This window comes from Vigna umbellata, chromosome 11 (assembly GCF_029865625.1).
Source record: "Vigna umbellata cultivar VRB3 chromosome 11, Vumbellata_1.0, whole genome shotgun sequence".
Lineage (NCBI taxonomy): Eukaryota > Viridiplantae > Streptophyta > Magnoliopsida > Fabales > Fabaceae > Vigna > Vigna umbellata.
Window position 1 is genome coordinate 17,272,571 of NC_142175.1, and position 18,915 is coordinate 17,291,485.

General features: G+C 40.3%; 2 protein-coding genes across 2 annotated transcripts; both read left to right on the forward strand.

Annotated features, from left to right (window-relative positions):
* Positions 1-4,276: 4,276 nt before the first annotated feature.
* Positions 4,277-7,524, forward strand: LOC148191058 (uncharacterized). Its single transcript, XM_088102520.1, has 10 exons — positions 4,277-5,124; positions 5,209-5,334; positions 5,417-6,060; positions 6,134-6,215; positions 6,290-6,379; positions 6,469-6,591; positions 6,670-6,798; positions 6,890-6,993; positions 7,078-7,168; positions 7,241-7,524. The coding sequence occupies exons 1-10, from the start codon at positions 4,513-4,515 to the stop codon at positions 7,340-7,342; spliced, it is 2,103 nt and encodes a 700-aa protein (XP_087958646.1). The 5' UTR covers positions 4,277-4,512; the 3' UTR covers positions 7,343-7,524.
* Positions 7,525-12,672: 5,148 nt separating this feature from the next.
* LOC148191059 (protein FAR1-RELATED SEQUENCE 5-like) lies at positions 12,673-15,097 on the forward strand. Its single transcript, XM_088101548.1, has 2 exons — positions 12,673-14,859; positions 14,945-15,097. Exons 1-2 carry the CDS (start codon positions 12,673-12,675, stop codon positions 15,095-15,097), a joined length of 2,340 nt encoding a protein of 779 aa, XP_087957674.1.
* The last annotated feature ends 3,818 nt before the right edge of the window (positions 15,098-18,915 follow it).

Here is an 18,915-nt window from a genome sequence, read left to right on the forward strand (position 1 = left end):
GTTTTCCAGTTCATAATCTTGCAGTTTAATCGGTTCAAACATTAAATATATCATCCAATCATGCATAGAAATCAAAACCCCTAAATATTCATGCTTTGACAATCACATTCAAATTCAAGAACCCTAGAATGAACAAAATGCATTTTACTTACTTGGGTGGAGATACTAGATGCAATGAGAATGCCTTCAAACTAGAATGCTCTCTTCCAACCCCAAACTTTGATAGCACACTAGTGTAAAAGTGAGTGGAAGAGAAATTTTCTAAAGAGGGAAGAGTAAAAAGATGTGGGAAACCTAAGAGGAGATATGTGGGAGTCTTAGTGCAGAGAAGAGCTTGAAAGAATGTAAAAACGCGCAGCTTAGGGTTTAAAATTACCCCAATGGGCTCGGGTTCCGCTAAGGGGAACTTAAGCCCATCTGCGATAGTACCGCTCAGCGGTAATTGCCGCTCAGCGGCACTTTCTTGATGTGCCCTTCTCCTTCTTTTCTTGACCTACGTGCCTTCCTAGCATACCCCTCATAGGTTCCCTGCAATTCAATGTTAAAAATGCTTATGAAAATCCTAAAAATAAACAAACAGAAAACAATCAATCAACTGGGTTGCCTCCCAGGTAGCGCTTGTTTAACGTCACGAGCCTGACCCAAAATCCACCAACACCCATCAGTAGGTGTTTCCAACTTACCAGCACCCATCAGTAGGTGCAAAATTTTCTCACCAACACCCATCAGTAGGTGTTACAAACCTAGCATCCTTCAGTAGATGCTTAACCACCTAGCATCCTTCAGTAGATGCTGGATCCAACAAAAATATTTACAGAATAATGTTCACAAATTAAAAATTACAAAACCAAATCAAAAGTTTTTAAATTCACTGGGTTGCCTCCCAGCAAGCGCTCGTTTAACGTCATTAGCTTGACCCAAGCTCAAGTTCCTTCTTCTTTTTCTTCTTTCTACTGAACTTCTTCAGAAATTTGATCAAACCAGGAACCTGTTGCAGTGTCTCAATCATAGGAACTTTAATATCCAATTTCTTGAAGATTTCCATAAAGCATTTGAATTTCTTTTCCTTCCTATGATTCTTCTTTAGATGAGGATGTGATTTTTCATGTGATTTCTTCTTCTTTCCTCTCATCTTCTTTTTCTTCCTTTTTCTCTCCCTAAATTTTCTCTTTTTCTCTTCTTTTATTTTTTTCTTCCTTTCTCTTTTTCTCCTCAACTTCTTTATCTTCACACAAATTTTCTTTCTCTCTTCTCTCTCAACCACTTCTTTCTCTTTTTCTTCATCTTTATTTTTCTCACTCAACTCTTCTTTCTCTTTTCTCTCTATCTTTTCCGCATCTCCCTCTATTTTTTTCTCATCAAGAATCTTGTCACTTTCAGTGACATTGGTTTGCCCTTCCTCCTTAAGGTTAACTTCAGTATTAACCTCATCATCCAATCTCTGACTAATGTAACGAAAGTGCATCTCCATCCTTTTACATGATTCTTCAATGCTTTTCTGAGTAGAGTCGGAACTTTTCAAAAATCGTTGAAGGGTGTCCTCCAAACTTTCTGATAGAGAGGATTTTTGCTGCCATTGTTGTTGTGGTTGGTTCTCAAATTGTCCGGCAGCTTGCCAAAATTGGTTTTGATCCATGCTTGAGTGAGGTTCCCACCATTGGTTGAGATTACTTTGATAGAATTGAGTGCCCCTATAGTTAAACTCTTGACCAAATTGCATTCTGCAGACATTAGGCACAAAACCCTAAAAACAATTGTTAGCTCAAAAAAAGATATAGGAGAAGATAGAGATTCAAAAGATAAAAAGATTTAGAAGATAGAAGATTTAGAAGATAGAATGAAATAAAACCTAATCTAAAATAAAATCTAATCTAAAAGATAAAAATAAAATCTAACCTAAAAAAAATCTAATCTAATCTAATCAAATAAAATAAAATCTAACCTAACCTAAAAGATAGAATAAAATAAAATAAAATCTAATCTAAAAAGATAAAAAGATAAAATCTAATAAAATAAAATAAAATCTAATCTAAAAAAATAAAATAAAATCAAATGAAAACCGAAAAATAAAAAACAGAAAATAAAAATAGAAAACAGAAAAACATAAAACAGAAAAATAAAATAAAATCAAATAAAATACAAACTGAAAAATATAAACAGAAAAATAAAATAAAATAAAAAAAATTCGAAATTTAAATTAAAAATAAAAAAATAAGTCAAAGATAATCAATAATCACACAAATTAACCAGTTAAACCACGAGTCCCCGGCAACGGCGCCAAAAACTTGATGGACAAATTTGTAAGCACCAAAATATGATGTCACAAACTTGTTTCACAATCGGCAAGTATGACCGAATCGTTCAAGTAATAAAACTTGGTAAGACCAAGTATCGTTCTTCCCAAAGGACTCACGGCCTAGTTTAGTTATGTGGTTTCTTGATTAACTAAGACTTACAAACGAAATATTTGAGTTTAAAATGCAAGACAGAAAATAAACATGTATGCATGAATTTTGATCAATGGCAAAGACAAAAGATAAACACTTTCAATGGAATATATGAATGAATATGTTGTTGGGGGTCAATTTCATCTCATCCACTCTCATATATTTTAGGAATTCAACATTCAAATCATCATTGTTAATGCCACTCTCTAATGTACCATTCTAGATGGCTTCTCCCTAATCAAATAGTTCATACAATTCCTAGCATTCCTAATGATTAGTTCATGAGTGCAGGAGCTTAAAGGCAACCAATAGAATATTGTCAGTATAATATTGGGAGAAATTCCCCGGATCTAGACTTCCCCGTACGTGTCCGTATCGACAAAACCAATAATCATGCATTAGAATGAGTTAAACAATGCAAGCATTGAGCAAAGAGGAAAAACCCTAACTAATGATGAAAGAAAGCATATGTCTTAATTCAAAGATGTACTCAACAGATTCCATATATGAGAGCTTCAAGAGATTACATTGATTCCCCAACAAACATACAAGGTTTAGTTCACCATATTCATGGTGAACCTAGATGAATAACAATGAAAGTATGAAAGAATAAACCCAATAAAGGTGAAGAGGTAGCCTGAGCATCCAAGATCCTCCTTCAAAGGGGTGAAAGAGAGAGTGTTTGCCTCGTTTCTGCCAAAGATGCCTAACTAAAGGACGTGCAAGCCCTTATATACTAATCTAGAGTTACAAAAGATTACAAAAGCCCAAGCCCAAAAAGTGCCGCTCAGCGCCATTTACCGCTCAGCGGTGGTTACGCGTCTTCTTTCTTCCCCTCAGCGGCCATTTGCCCCTCAGCGGTTCCAACGCCACCTCTTGAGTGCCGCTCAGCGGTAGTTTGCCGCTGAGCGGTGCCTTCGACTTCTCCTTTTTGCACTCTTTCTTGTCTTTTCTAATGTCCTCTCTCTTATTCTTCACTTCTTTCACCAAATTCACCTCAAAACCTGCACAAAAACACTCAAATCAAGCATAAACCTGTCCAGCTCTCTTATTTCTGAAAATATAAACAAAATGCATGATTTCAAGCTAGTTTCTAAGTCTAAAGGTTGCTTTTAGTATCACTTTTAAGCATGAAAATAACAGTTTTTCAACTGTTATCACGCCTCTCTTGCACTCTTCTCACAACTTTTCTGCTAATATATCCTAACGTTCAGAATTGCGAGTTTACGTTTTTTAATTGCATTTACAATCATCAAATGTTTCCTAACTTGGACCAAACGGCAGACAAGGCCCTTCGCTGGCACGCCCCAAAAAAAAGACACCCACTCCTCCTCTTGAACCATGCAGGCACGTAGAAAAGAAGAGAAAGAAAAAAAAAACTAATTAAAATAAGGAAAATGTTATTCCAACAATGCTTTTTTAACACAGTTTTGACAACGTGCACGTGGCACCTTCCTATTGGCTGAGTAATTTGAAAATGGAACAGAGAAGGGGTTACGGTCATAGGGGTATTTTGGGCTTTCTAAATAAAATTTTGACAAAATATGGGTTTCGCGGTTTAGGGTGCCTTCCTTCTTCTCGTTCGTTCAAGCCTTCGTTCTTCTCGTTCGTTCGCGGTTTAGGGTGCCTTCCTTCTTCTCGTTCGTTGAAGCCTTCCTTCTTCTCGTTCGTTCAAGCCTTCTCTGTCGTCCGTCTTCTCTCTCGGTGTGTGTCCGTCTTCTCGTTCGTTGAAGCCTTCGTCCTCTTGCCGTGTTCGAAGCTTCCATCCTCGGTTTCGTTCTCTCCTCCTTCTTCAAAACGTGCGTTGAAACCCTTACATTTTGGTGTAAGTAAAAATGGGCTAGCCCTGACATTGTGTTTTACTCTGTGTTTTAGTTTTTCATTAAGTTGAATGATATAACTGAGTGTGGAATGTTGTCTTCTTAGGGCCGTTGCAATGGAAGGGAAAAAAGCAAGTGTAAGAAAAAAATTAAATTTTTTGTTTATATATTATTTAATTATCTTACGGATTGTAGTTAGTAATAAATTTTTATGATTTTTTTTGTAGTGGCGACTTCTTATCTCGATGGATTCATCGATCATAATTGAAATGAATCGTTTACTCCGACAGTGTCATGTGGATCGGATTAGGATGACACCATTTATGTGGTGTGTGAATATTAATAACCCTGTGGAGGTGAATTTAAAATTATTGAAGGTTATGGTTAGCAGGTGGGTTGGAAATGATAACAGTTTTAGAGTTAGTCAAAAGTTGGTGCCCTTTAGAGTTGTTGATGTGTTGATGAGCTTAGGTTTAGAAATAGGTGGTTTAGAGATTCCCTTTGATGAAGTAGTTGGTGGATTGGTTGGTGAAATGTTCAAATCAAAAACCATCAGTTTGAAGGACTTGACAGACATGTTTAGTGTCATTGTTCATGATAAAAACATTGAAGTCGATGTAGTGTGTAGGTTATATATATTAGTTTGTTTGGTTGTTTTCTATTTCCCTAGGAAATCAAGGCATGTTTGTAACATGCCTTTTGGAGTGTTAGATGACTTAGACCGTTTGTGTCTATATGATTGGTGCACCGGTGTACATAAACACATTGTAGAGAATTTAAATAAATGTAAGAAGAAAATTATGGGAGCAGGTATCCCCCAGTCAGTAACACTCAGTGGCAATGTGGCAGTCTTGCAGGTAATATGATATGTAGTTCACTATTTTGATGTAGTGCAGAACATTGTGAATTATGTTTGATGTAATAATTTTATGATATTTTAGGCTTGGGCGGTTGAGAGACTCTCTTTGCATGGTCATCCTTCGCACCGGTTTTTCCCGCGCATAATGAGATGGTTCCCGTTTAAATCAAGGACCGAAAAAATTGAAAATATTTTTATGACCGGAGATGTAAGTGTTTTGTTTTTCGTTATTTTGTATGTTAAAATGGATTGTGTATTTTGTCTGAATTTGTTGTGTGCTATTGGTGCAGTTAAATATGGAGTGGTATATACGAAATGAAGATCGTCATAGGGCGGAAATCCGTGCAGCTTTCAACTTGGATGACGAAGGATCCTTGGGTGAAGGATCCAAGGTTGACAAAGACGATGATGAAGAAGAAAGCTCTGATGACGGGGCATGGGAAGCAGGTGCGGAGGAGAGATTGAGGAAAAATAACGAACATATCAGAGCATTGAATGCCAAGATTGGAGTTTTGACTAGGGAGCTATTTGAAATTTATCAAACTCCAATCTTTCACGAAGAAGATGCATGTGCCACTGATGAAGAGGTTGGGGGTGGAGTTGGAGGTGAGGATAATGCTGAAGTTGGGGGAGAAGAAGAAGGTGATGGACATGGAGTTGGAGGTGAGGAGAATGCTGAAGTTGGGGGAGAAGAAGAAGGTTATGGAAATGAAGTTGATGACCCCCTAGGTGCACATGCTGAAGTAAGAGGGGATGATGAAACTGTTGGTAACATTAATTTTATTGAAATAGAAGATGATGCTGATGAAGGAGAACCAGAGGTGGTGCCATTGGCTATACCCCCATTGCGGAGTTTTGTTGGTGATCCAAGCACTAGTGTTGATGCAAACCAATTGTATACAGCAGTCAGCATCAGAGAGATGAACGTACACAGGTATGTGGTATGAATTGTAGTTGTGGTTGAGGAATATGTATTGTTTGTGATTGAGTAATATTTGTATGTTTAGGGTTGTAAGCGAGATAATTGGCCAAAGCTTGAGCACGACTTCAATTTACACTTTGGCCCCACTGAAATACGTTGATAACATGGTTAGTATTGTCACATTTGGTTGTGTTTCATGTTATAGTTTATTTTAGTAATGTGAAATTTTTTTATTGTGTAGGTGGTGTTATTTGCTTGTACGGTCTTTATGTACTTTGAGAAAAGGTTGTCCGGTGTTGTTAAGAGGTTTCATTTTAGTCCGTTATACTCGGTAAATAAAATTTGATATTGTGTCATATTTATGATTGAAGAAAGTATTTTTGATCGAATTTTTATTGATGATTTTGAAATTGTCCACAGCACCATATTCTTACAGATTATAGGAAACGTCCACAGAATCGCCATGTATTCACGCTTCATAACTATAACACTTATTTCCGTTCCGATCATTTTGGACTTGAAGAATTACCCACGGCGGACTTTGTGAGTAACCTTGAATTTCCCAATCTTGTCGACTTTTGGTTGTAAATGTGTTACTGAAATTGTTTATATTTTTTGTAGTTGTTTCTGCCATTTGTCCACGATGATCACTGGTGGTGTTATTCAGTGAAGTTGAGGTCAATGGAGATTTTTGTGATCGATTCATTGGGGAAGGGGATCAGAGACCGCAAAAGGATAGACACAGCCGTTGTAAGATTCGACATCTTTCATTGTTGATTACCGTGTGATTATGACATAACCCTGCATTGTTTAAGTATTTATTGTTTTTGTTAACTGGTAGGCTGAAAATATGGCACGGTTTTTTTGCATCCTGATGAATATACCGGAAGGTAGTATTGCTCCTTTGACAGTTAAACAAGCAAATATCCCATCCCAACCAAACTTGTAAGTTTCTTGAACTGTAGTGCCGGACGATATTGTGATGTATATGGGCAAAAGTAATCTGATGTTGTGGGTATATTATTTCAGACATGATTGTGGAGTAATAATGTTGAAAGCAATGGAAATCTGGGATGGAGATGAAAAATACAACGGGAAAAGCATGCCTGAATATACAACTGTAAGTTGGAACTGTGTGTTTGATAATATTGTTGTATGTCCTGGTTTGTAATGTGGAAAATGTTGGTTTCAGGAGGAGCTGCTTGGGATTAGAAAGCAATATGTGTGTGACTGGATCCTGGACAACGAGAACACTAGCAGAATGGAAGCCCTACATCTATACGGCATTGTCTAGGATTGCTAAGAAATTATCAAATTTTGACATGTATAAGATGTTCAAATATGTACCTAATGTTATTTGACAATTTTGACATGTATAAGATGTTGAAATATGTACCTAATGTTATTTGACAATGTACAGTATGTGTTTGTAATAAGAATAGTGGTTGGATTTCGAAATGAATTGTTTTTACTTTGCGTTTGTGTTTGTTATAATGACAAAATTAGTGATTGGAAAATGAACGCAACATTATAATAAAAATCTGAAAAGTACGAGAGCATTTTCACTAAAATTAATGGTAATTAATGCGAAGGATTTGATCAATTTCCGAGTGGGGAGATGGGTGTTGGTGATTGATGTGAACGCAAGAAGGTTGGAGTTACCCGTGATGAGTAGGGGGACTAAGTAGTGCAAGGAATGAGTGAGACTGCTGAAAAAAAGCTCTGGTAATCGTTTACAGGACCCCTGTAAACGATTACCCGAGAGAAATTGCCCATTTATACAGAAAGTCCAACACAGGTACTCAGTCAGGTGAACACAGATCACCATTCGAAAAAAAACTGACTTTTATGGTAATCTGCACCTGTCTGAGGCTTGTGCAGGTGTTCCAGTGGTGGGAGAGGGTGGATGGTGATGTGATGTGAGTCCAAGGAGGGTGGGGAGACACCCCATGAGTTGGAGGAGCAAGCTGTGCAAGGAATGAGTGAGACAGCTGAAAAAAGGGGCTGGTAATCGTTTACAGGACCCCTGTAAACGATTACCCGAGAGAAATTTGGAATTTGTACAGAAAGTCCAACACAGGTACTCAGTCAGATGAACACAAGTCACCATTGGAAGAAAAAGTGACTTTTAGGCACTTCTGCACCTGTCTGAGGCTGGTGCAGGTGTTGCAGTGGTGGGAGAGGGTGGGTGGTGATGTGATGTGAGGCCAAGGAGGCTGGGGAGACCCCCCATGAGTTGGTGGAGCAAGCTGTGCAAGGAATGAGTGAGAGTGTTCAAAAAGGGTTCTGGTAATCGTTTACAGGACCCCTGTAAACGATTACCCGAGACAAATTGGGAATTTGTACAGAAAGTCCAACACAGGTACTCAGTCAGATGAACACAGGTCACCATTGGAAGAAAAAGTGACTTTTAGGCACTTCTGCACCTGTCTGAGGCTGGTGCAGGTGTTGCAGTGGTGGGAGAGGGTGGGTGGTGATGTGATGTGAGTCCAAGGAGGCTGGGGAGACCCCCCATGAGTTGGTGGAGCAACCTGTGCAAGGAATGAGTGAGAGTGTTCAAAAAGGGTTCTGGTAATCGTTTACAGGACCCCTGTAAACGATTACCCGAGACAAATTGGGAATTTGTACAGAAAGTCCAACACAGGTACTCAGTCAGATGAACACAGGTCACCATTGGAAGAAAAAGTGACTTTTAGGCACTTCTGCACCTGTCTGAGGCTGGTGCAGGTGTTGCAGTGGTGGGAGAGGGTGGGTGGTGATGTGATGTGAGTCCAAGGAGGCTGGGGAGACCCCCCATGAGTTGGTGGAGCAACCTGTGCAAGGAATGAGTGAGAGTGTTCAAAAAGGGTTCTGGTAATCGTTTACAGGACCCCTGTAAACGATTACCCGAGAGAAATTGGGAATTTGTACAGAAAGTCCAACACAGGTACTCAGTCAGATGAACACAGGTCACCATTGGAAGAAAAACTGACTTTTAGGCACTTCTGCACCTGTCTGAGGCCTGTGCAGGTGTTCCAGTGGTGGGAGAGGGTGGATGGTGATGTGATGTGAGTCCAAGGAGGCTGGGGTGACCCCCCATGAGTTGGTGGAGCAACCTGTGCAAGGAATGAGTGAGAGTGTTCAAAAAGGGTTCTGGTAATCGTTTACAGGACCCCTGTAAACGATTACCCGAGAGAAATTGGGAATTTGTACAGAAAGTCCAACACAGGTACTCAGTCAGATGAACACAGGTCACCATTGGAAGAAAAACTGAGTTTTAGGCACTTGTGCAAGTGTCTGAGGCCTGTGCAGGTGTTCCAGTGGTGGGAGAGGGTGGATGGTGATGTGATGTGAGGCCAATGAGTGTGGGGTGACCCCCCATGAGTTGGTGGAGCAAGCTGTGCAAGGAATGAGTGAGAGTGTTCAAAAAGGGTTCTGGTAATCGTTTACAGGACCCCTGTAAACGATTACCCGAGAGAAATTGGGAATTTGTACAGAAAGTCCAACACAGGTACTCAGTCAGATGAACTTAGGTCACCATTGGAAGAAAAACTGAGTTTTAGGCACTTGTGCAAGTGTCTGAGGCCTGTGCAGGTGTTCCAGTGGTGGGAGAGGGTGGATGGTGATGTGATGTGAGGCCAAGGAGTGTTGGGTGACCCCCCATGAGTTGGTGGAGCAAGCTGTGCAAGGAATGAGTGAGACTGCTGAAAAAAGCCTCTGGTAATCGTTTACAGCACCCCTGTAAACGATTACCCGAGAGAAATTGGGAATTTGTACAGAAAGTCGAACACAGGTCATCAGTCAGGTGAACACAGGTCACCATTGGAAGAAAAACTGACTTTTAGGCACTTGTGCAAGTGTCTGAGGCCTGTGCAGGTGTTCCAGTGGTGGGAGAGGGTGGATGGTGATGTGATGTGAGGCCAATGAGTGTGGGGTGACCCCCCATGAGTTGGTGGAGCAAGCTGTGCAAGGAATGAGTGAGACTGCTGAAAAAAGGGGCTGGTAATCGTTTACAGGACCCCTGTAAACGATTACCCGAGAGAAATTGGGAATTTGTACAGAAAGTCCAACACAGGTACTCAGTCAGATGAACACAGGTAACCATTGGAAGAAAAACTGACTTTTAGGCACTTGTGCAAGTGTCTGAGGCCTGTGCAGGTGTTCCAGTGGTGGGAGAGGGTGGATGGTGATGTGATGTGAGGCCAAGGAGTGTTGGGTGACCCCCCATGAGTTGGTGGAGCAAGCTGTGCAAGGAATGAGTGAGACTGCTGAAAAAAGCCTCTGGTAATCGTTTACAGCACCCCTGTAAACGATTACCCGAGAGAAATTGGGAATTTGTACAGAAAGTCCAACACAGGTCATCAGTCAGGTGAACACAGGTCACCATTGGAAGAAAAATTGACTTTTAGGCACTTGTGCAAGTGTCTGAGGCTGGTGCAGGTGTTGCAGTGGTGGGAGAGGGTGGATGGTGATGTGATGTGAGGCCAATGAGTGTGGGGTGACCCCCCATGAGTTGGTGGAGCAAGCTGTGCAAGGAATGAGTGAGAGTGTTCAAAAAGGGTTCTGGTAATCGTTTACAGGACCCCTGTAAACGATTACCCGAGAGAAATTGGGAATTTGTACAGAAAGTCCAACACAGGTCATCAGTCAGGTGAACACAGGTCACCATTGGAAAAAAGGGGCTGGTAATCGTTTACAGTACCCTTGTAAACGATTAGCCGAGAGAAATTTGGAATTTGTACATAAAGTATAACACTGCTACTGAAGCAGGTGAACAGGGGTCACCATTCGAAAATAAACTTACTTTTAGGCACCATTTTGTTTGACATAAATAAATTCATGATAACACACCATTAATAGAGATTCAGTTACACAACATACACAACAAAATGATACATTGTACGTTTCAAATATTACAGTTATCCATGAAATACTTATAATGATGTTCATATCAAATTACAGTTATCCTAAACCCACTATTGGTTGTCTGCTTGATTGGACGTCGATGGTTGGTCAGATGGACGGACAAATTTGCGGAGGATGTCATCCACATTGAGTTCCTTCTCTGCCCACATAGGAAGTCGAATGACAGGTTTTGTTGTCTCCTTAACAAGGTCAATTGTAGGAGGAGAAACTTCAGCTGGAAATACCTTCACTATAGAGCGATGCGTAATATTGAGGTAGTGGTTTTGCCTAAATGCAGTGAAGGGGTGGACCTAAATGTACAAACGGAATTTATAAGAAGAATAACACTTAAATACCAATAAAATAATTATGGTAGTTAAGTAAAAATTTGATGGCTTACAAGATTGAGTATGATAACGGAACCAACTGCGATATTTTCTGCAATTTCAGGATCATCAAGAGCTTTCTTATGCAACGAAGCCTTCATCGTGGCAGTTGGGTCCTTAAGAGTCAACTGCATATCTCCCAACCCATTGGGCTTGCACTCTTTCAATATGCAAACCACCAATGGAAGGACCTCACCTGATTTTGCCTCTTGTAGGGAGTTAACGTTCTCGAATTTTCCATCCTTTACGAGACCTATGATAAAAAAATATTAAAACAAATTACAAGTATTGAAGGTAATAATGTTCTTGGAAGCGTGTATGAGATTCAGTGTACCGTGGTGTTCAATAAACATCTGTGCCCATTTCCAAGCATTGGAGTTGAAATCTCGTTCATAGGTTGCGTCAGCTACATCACGAGCAAATTCTTGTGTCGATTTCGGTTGTTCTGTTCCCGTCCTATTCATGAAAGCTGCTTGGATGTTACCTGCAGGACCAGGAATAAGCGTTGCGGAAGCATCACATTTTTTCAAAAACGATTCAAGGACATCATCATCATAAACAAGGTCTTCCCATGCATCCATGATTATGCAGAAATTTCCTGTCCACATAAAAATTGTAGGTTAAGGACGATACATGACTAGGATGATTAAAGAAGTCACTCACAACTAAACAATGGTAATCGGGTTACTGTCACCTGATTGAAGCCTACACAATTGGTTTCTCTCCCCGAAATTGAAATACAAGTACGTGAACGATGAAATTATATGAAATCAATGTACCCAAAAAAATATTAATATTATATCTATTTCCATTAACTTAACTTATTCAAATCAAGTTACATTAATTGTGGGGAGATAGTCTGACTTGATGGGTAGCCTTTAAAAGTGAAAAGCATTGATTTGGGGTTAGGAGAGAGAAACTTTATGCTGACAACCATCAATGCATGCTTTCACAGGATAACCAAATACGTGTTTCACAAGCAAAAAATTGGACCTTTGGCGGGAATACACAGCTGCGTCAACAACCAACGTTAGAATCCAACGTTCACACTTATTTCCATTGACCAAGCACTTACAGACAACGTACCAGGGTGTTCATTAAAGAGAAGGGACAAAACGAAGTTCGGAGGGTTGGTGAGAAGCACATAAGAATCATTTATGGTGGACTTAAATGTAGAAGATGAGGTTGGTTAGGACCACTGAGCTTCATTAAAGGGCACACCATTTTTCACCACGGTACGTTTACATAAGTTCTTTGAAAAGTTTTTATTTTCATTATTTTTGTAGTTGCCAGTGGTCATAGTGGTAAGTGTGAAGAGTGAATATAATTTGTTTTATCTCTAAAGGTGGGTTTAATGTCAACGCACACAATGGATGGGGATCAAGGGAATGACTATAATGACAATGTTGATGAGCCCAATGAAAGTTTAATGGAGATTGACCCAACAGTGCATATGTGTTTTGACTCAATGGTTGAAGCTAAAACTTTTTACACAAACTACGCCATTAGACGTGGGTTTGCCGTGCGGACTAGGACTTCTAAAAAAGATAAAGACAACAACGTCTACTATCTCAGAATAGTTTGTTCAAGGGAGGGAAAATATGTGTCTTCGGTCAAACCAGTGGTAAAAACACTTCCAAGTCAAATTAACCAATGTCCTGCTGGGATAACCATTGCAAAGAAGGAGGACAAGTGGTTTATAAGGACCGTTGTTCTGGACCACAACCACGATCTTTGTCCAAATAACTCCAAACTATTTGCAGCCAATAGAAAGTTAAGCATGCATGCAAAACACACGTTGCAGGTCAACGACGATGCTGGAGTTAGGTTAAATAAGAGTTTCCTTAGCATTGTCAACGATGCGGGGGGATATGAAAACATGGACTTTGTCGAGCGGGACGCTCGAAACTACATTGGCCAACACAGAAGATCTTTATGTAAGGATGGTGATGGTCAGGCACTCCTACGACACTTTTCGTCAATGAAAGATAGAAATAACGAGTTCTTCTATGACATTGCTCTGGATGAAGGGAATAAAATTTGTAGTGTGTTTTGGGCTGATGCAAGAAGTCGTGCTGCATGTGAAGAATTCGGTGATGTTGTTTCCTTTGACACCACTTACTTAACAAATAAGTACGACATGCCATTTGCGCCTTTTGTTGGAGTTAACCATCATGGATACTCGATTTTACTTGGTTGTGGATTGTTGTCTTCGGAAGACACTGTCTCATTTGTCTGGTTGTTCCAATGTTGGCTAAGATGCATGCGTAATAAGACTCCTCAAGGTATTATTACTGACCAATGCAGAGCAATGGCCAACGCTATTGAACAAGTGTTTCCTCATACAAGGCACAGGTGGTGTTTATGGCACATCCTTAAGAAGTTGCCTGAAAAATTGCACGGGTATAGAAATAATCCCGTTATCAAAACCGAACTACATGCGCTTATATATGATTGTGTTTGTCCAACAGAATTTGAAAATGGTTGGAAGGAACTACTTACCAAACATGGATTGGAGGAAAATGAATGGCTATGTAATTTGTACGAAGAGAGACATAAATGGGTCCCGTGTTACTTGAAAAAAGATTTTTGGGCAGGCATGTCTACGACTCAGAGAAGTGAGGGAATGAATGCCTTTTTTGATGGATTTATCAATTCTACAACAACACTTCAACAGTTTGTGGTCCAATACGACAATGCACTTAGGGTAAAGGCGCAGAAGGAAATAGAAGCCGACTTCTCCTCCATGAACACCACTATTGCATGTGGTTCTCAGTCACCAATTGAGAGACAATTTCAAGTGGAATACACACATGCAAAGTTTGAGGAGGTCCAAACAGAATTCCGTTCAAGGATGAATTGTTTCATCAAAGACACCTTAAAGGAGGACTTGTGGAACACTTACACTGTAAAAGAGGAACGAATGTGGGAGGGTAATCGTGTACCGGATAAATTTTACAAAGTTCAATTTGATCCCATCACACAGACAACCACTTGCTCTTGCCACCTCTTTGAGTTTAGAGGAATTATATGTCGCCATTCCCTGTTGGTATTTGGCCAAGAAGATGTTTACAGTGTTCCCTCACAATACATTTTGAGGCGCTGGAGCAAAAACATTCGAAGAAGACACACACTAATAACAGCATCGTATAGTAATTCGACAAATGAACCACGGATGCAAAGATACAAACTGTTGTGCAAACGTTTTTATGAAATTGCTGAAGTTGCATGTGAGTCTGAGGAAGCTAGTACTGAATTGGAAAAAGAACTTAGTTGTTTGGGTACAAAATTTGGATTCAGTTCTTCCATGACAAATAACATCATCAGTGATGCAGGCCAACTAAGATACGATACTGGTGCATGCACGTCAATACCACTTACTCCAGTTGGAACATCTGATGTCCTTGTACACAGTCCTGCAACTGTTAAGCGAAAAGGACGTCCACGCACAAATAGGTTGAAGTCCACTGTTGAGAAAAAAACCAAAAGAAGAAAGTCAACTTCATTGACAAACACTTCAACAGCACCAACCGAACAATGCGTGAGTCATTATTTACGGTCAAAATATTTATTACATAGTTTTTAGTCTATCAATTATGTTTAACTTAGTAGTTGTGTTGTTTCAGGGCGAAAGACCAAGTAATGTTCTTGAATGTGATGACCGTGAACAATTTGAAGCGGACACTATCCAACTATCACAAGATACCGAAATGGGTCATTTTGGATTTATGTCGTTGTTGTCAGCTGTACATAACAATTTCGATAACAACATCAACTGATATATACAACTTGTTTGCTGCTTATTTTGTAACTTTTTTATGTTTTTGAAAGTTAAAATGGTCTTCGATGAAATTCCTTTCATGAATGTATGTGATGCATATGACCACACCAGTATTTGTTATTGTAATCGATTACGAGGCTCTGGTAATCGATTACGAGGGCATTGTAATCGATTACGAGGCTCTGGTAATCGATTACTGTGTTCAGTTACTTAAACCTAATTATCCCACTGCATAACGTGTATAAGTTGCAATCGTGTTCGTAACCGCCCAAAACACATCCTTCCTCATATTCGTTTCCAAAACCTGTCTTCTCTCAGTGCAAAACCCTAAACGAAATACAATGGCTGATCGTGGAACGAAGAAACAAAAGGCATCTTCTTCCGTTGGTGGACGTCGCCGTCGCCGGAGTCCAACCCCATCACCATCGTCATCCCCTCCTACGCCTACCAATGATCTCTTCTCGTCGGATGAGCAACAGGAGAAATATGCCCAACATTTCGTAAATCGGGAAATTTTGGATAGTAAGTATCTAGAGGACGAATACTTTCAAGGAAGAAATTTTCAATTCTATGACATATTACACGAAGCTGGGCTGACTGAATTTGTGTGTTTAAGAAGACATTACCACCCACAATTAGTCAGAGTGTTCTATAGCAACATGTCAATATCTGATACGGGGGTTATTCGAAGCGAAGTTAGAGGGGTCAAAATTAGGGTCAGCCCTAATCTTTTTCAACAACTGACTAATCTCCCATCTGAGGGTGTTTGCTACGAAGGCAAAGTTGTAGATGAGTGGAAAGAACAATACGATTCTGTCACTGCAAGGCAACTAGTGTGTAGAGATGATGCAGCCATACAATCTAGAATACTAGCGGGGCAAATGAAGGTTCAACCAAGGATACTTCATTACGTTCTCACTAGAGTATTACTTCCTCGTGCAACCAATATTGGTCAGGCATCTGAAGAGGATATTATGTTGCTATGGGCATTTTTCAATTCCATTCAAATTAACTGGGGACATCTTATTAGATATAAGATGAAAAGAGCATTAAGGGAGAACGCAAAGTTGCCGTATCCACATTTGATAACCATCTTCATGGAACACTTTCAAGTGCCTACTGAAAGTTATCCCATTTCAGAACTGAAGTTCAAGCAAAGAATTGGTTATGAAGTTCTAGCATCATTTGGTTATATGCAAAATGATGAAGGAGAATGGGTTCCCAAAGGCAATGCCCCCCATCCCCCCTTACAAGAAGGTCAACAGAATCAAGGACAACATGATGAACAAGGCAGTTCATCTACAACACTAGATAATGTAATCAACCGCATAGAACAACTGCAAACCTTTGTTGGTTCAAGATTTGATGCCTTTGAAACTCGATTTGATGCCCTTGAAACAAGATTTGGAAACATGGACATGGTCATCACTACAAGGTTTGATGCGTTGCAATCGCGTGTTGGGAACATTGAAGAACAACTGCAACACTTGCCAAGTGCTTCTGCAAACAATCCTGAGACTTAAAATTGCTTGTTTACGCTTTCTTTACTGCTTTTTAAAGAACTATGTAATCCAGTTCCTCCTTTGATCATTTGAAGTATTTAATAAAATGAAGTTGTTTAGTTTCACAATGGTTCCTCAATTCTCGACATTTATTATGTAATGTTCAATTTATGATACACTTAATACCATGGCAGTTGTGAGTAAAAGTCAGTAACCAATACCACTTAATACTAACCAATAACACTAACCAATACCACTTAATAACACTGCAGTTGTCTGTAAAACTAAAAGTCACTTTTTTTGCCAATGGTGACCTGTGTTCACCTGACTGAGTACCTGTGTTGGACTTTCTGTACAAATTCCAAATTTCTCTCGGGTAATCGTTTACAGGGGTCCTGTAAACGATTACCAGAACCCTTTTTGAACACTCTGACTCATTCCTTGCACAGCTTGCTCCACCAACTCATGGGGGGTCACCCCACACTCATTGGCCTCACATCACATCACCATCCACCCTCTCCCACCACTGGAACACCTGCACAGGCCTCAGACACTTGCACAAGTGCCTAAAAGTCAGTTTTTCTTCCAATGGTGACCTGTGTTCACCTGACTGATGACCTGTGTTGGACTTTCTGTACAAATTCCCAATTTCTCTCGGGTAATCGTTTACAGGGGTCCTGTAAACGATTACCAGAGCCCTTTTTGAACACTCTCACTCATTCCTTGCACAGGTTGCTCCAGCAACTCATGGGGGGTCTCCTCAGCCTCCTTGGACTCACATCACATCACCACCCACCCTCTCCCACCACTGCAACACCTGCACAGGCCAAAGACACTTCCAGAAGTGCCTAAAAGTCACTTTTTCTTCCAATGGTGACCTGTGTTCACCTGACTGAGTACCTGTGTTGGACTTTCTGTACAAATTCCCAATTTCTCTCGGGTAATCGTTTACAGGGGTCCTGTAAACGATTACCAGAACCCTTTTTGAACACTCTCACTCATTCCTTGCACAGCTTGCTCCACCAACTCATGGGGGGTCACCCAACACTCCTTGGCCTCACATCACATCACCATCCACCCTCTCCCACCACTGGAACACCTGCACAGGCCTCAGACACTTGCACAAGTGCCTAAAAGTCAGTTTTTCTTCCAATGGTGACCTGTGTTCATCTGACTAAGTACCTGTGTTGGACTTTCTGTACAAATTCCCAATTTCTCTCGGGTAATCGTTTACAGGGGTGCTGTAAACGATTACCAGAGGCTTTTTTCAGCAGTCTCACTCATTCCTTGCACAGCTTGCTCCACCAACTCATGGGGGGTCACCCAACATTCCTTGGCCTCACATCACATCACCATCCACCCTCTCCCACCACTGGAACACCTGCACAGGCCTCAGACACTTGCACAAGTGCCTAAAACTCAGTTTTTCTTCCAATGGTGACCTGTGTTCATCTGACTGAGTACCTGTGTTGGACTTTCTGTACAAATTCCCAATTTCTCTCGGGTAATCGTTTACAGGGGTCCTGTAAACGATTACCAGAACCCTTTTTGAACACTCTCACTCATTCCTTGCACAGCTTGCTCCACCAACTCATGGGGGGTCACCCCACACTCATTGGCCTCACATCACATCACCATCCACCCTCTCCCACCACTGGAACACCTGCACAGGCCTCAGACACTTGCACAAGTGCCTAAAAGTCAGTTTTTCTTCCAATGGTGACCTGTGTTCACCTTACTGATGACCTGTTGATGGACAAATTTGTAAGCACCAAAATATGATGTCACAAACTTGTTTCACAATCGGCAAGTATGACCGAATCGTTCAAGTAATAAAACTTGGTAAGACCAAGTATCGTTCTTCCCAAAGGACTCACGGCCTAGTTTAGTTATGTGGTTTCTTGATTAACTAAGACTTACAAACGAAATATTTGAGTTTAAAATGCAAGACAGAAAATAAACATGTATGCATGAATTTTGATCAATGGCAAAGACAAAAGATAAACACTTTCAATGGAATATATGAATGAATATGTTGTTGGGGGTCAATTTCATCTCATCCACTCTCATATATTTTAGGAATTCAACATTCAAATCATCATTGTTAATGCCACTCTCTAATGTACCATTCTAGATGGCTTCTCCCTAATCAAATAGTTCATACAATTCCTAGCATTCCTAATGATTAGTTCATGAGTGCAGGAGCTTAAAGGCAACCAATAGAATATTGTCAGTATAATATTGGGAGAAATTCCCCGGATCTAGACTTCCCCGTACGTGTCCGTACCGACAAAACCAATAATCATGCATTAGA

Bases quoted from the DNA above. Each gene is read 5' to 3' on its own strand.
- LOC148191059 (XM_088101548.1), top strand. From the start codon at position 12,673: ATGTCAACGCACACAATGGATGGGGATCAAGGGAATGACTATAATGAC. The intron at 14,860-14,944 runs GTGAGTCATTAT...GTGTTGTTTCAG, and splicing joins CAGCACCAACCGAACAATGC to GGCGAAAGACCAAGTAATGT.
- LOC148191058 (XM_088102520.1), top strand. From the start codon at position 4,513: ATGGATTCATCGATCATAATTGAAATGAATCGTTTACTCCGACAGTGT. The intron at 6,592-6,669 runs GTGAGTAACCTT...TATTTTTTGTAG, and splicing joins AATTACCCACGGCGGACTTT to TTGTTTCTGCCATTTGTCCA. The intron at 6,799-6,889 runs GTAAGATTCGAC...GTTAACTGGTAG, and splicing joins AAAGGATAGACACAGCCGTT to GCTGAAAATATGGCACGGTT.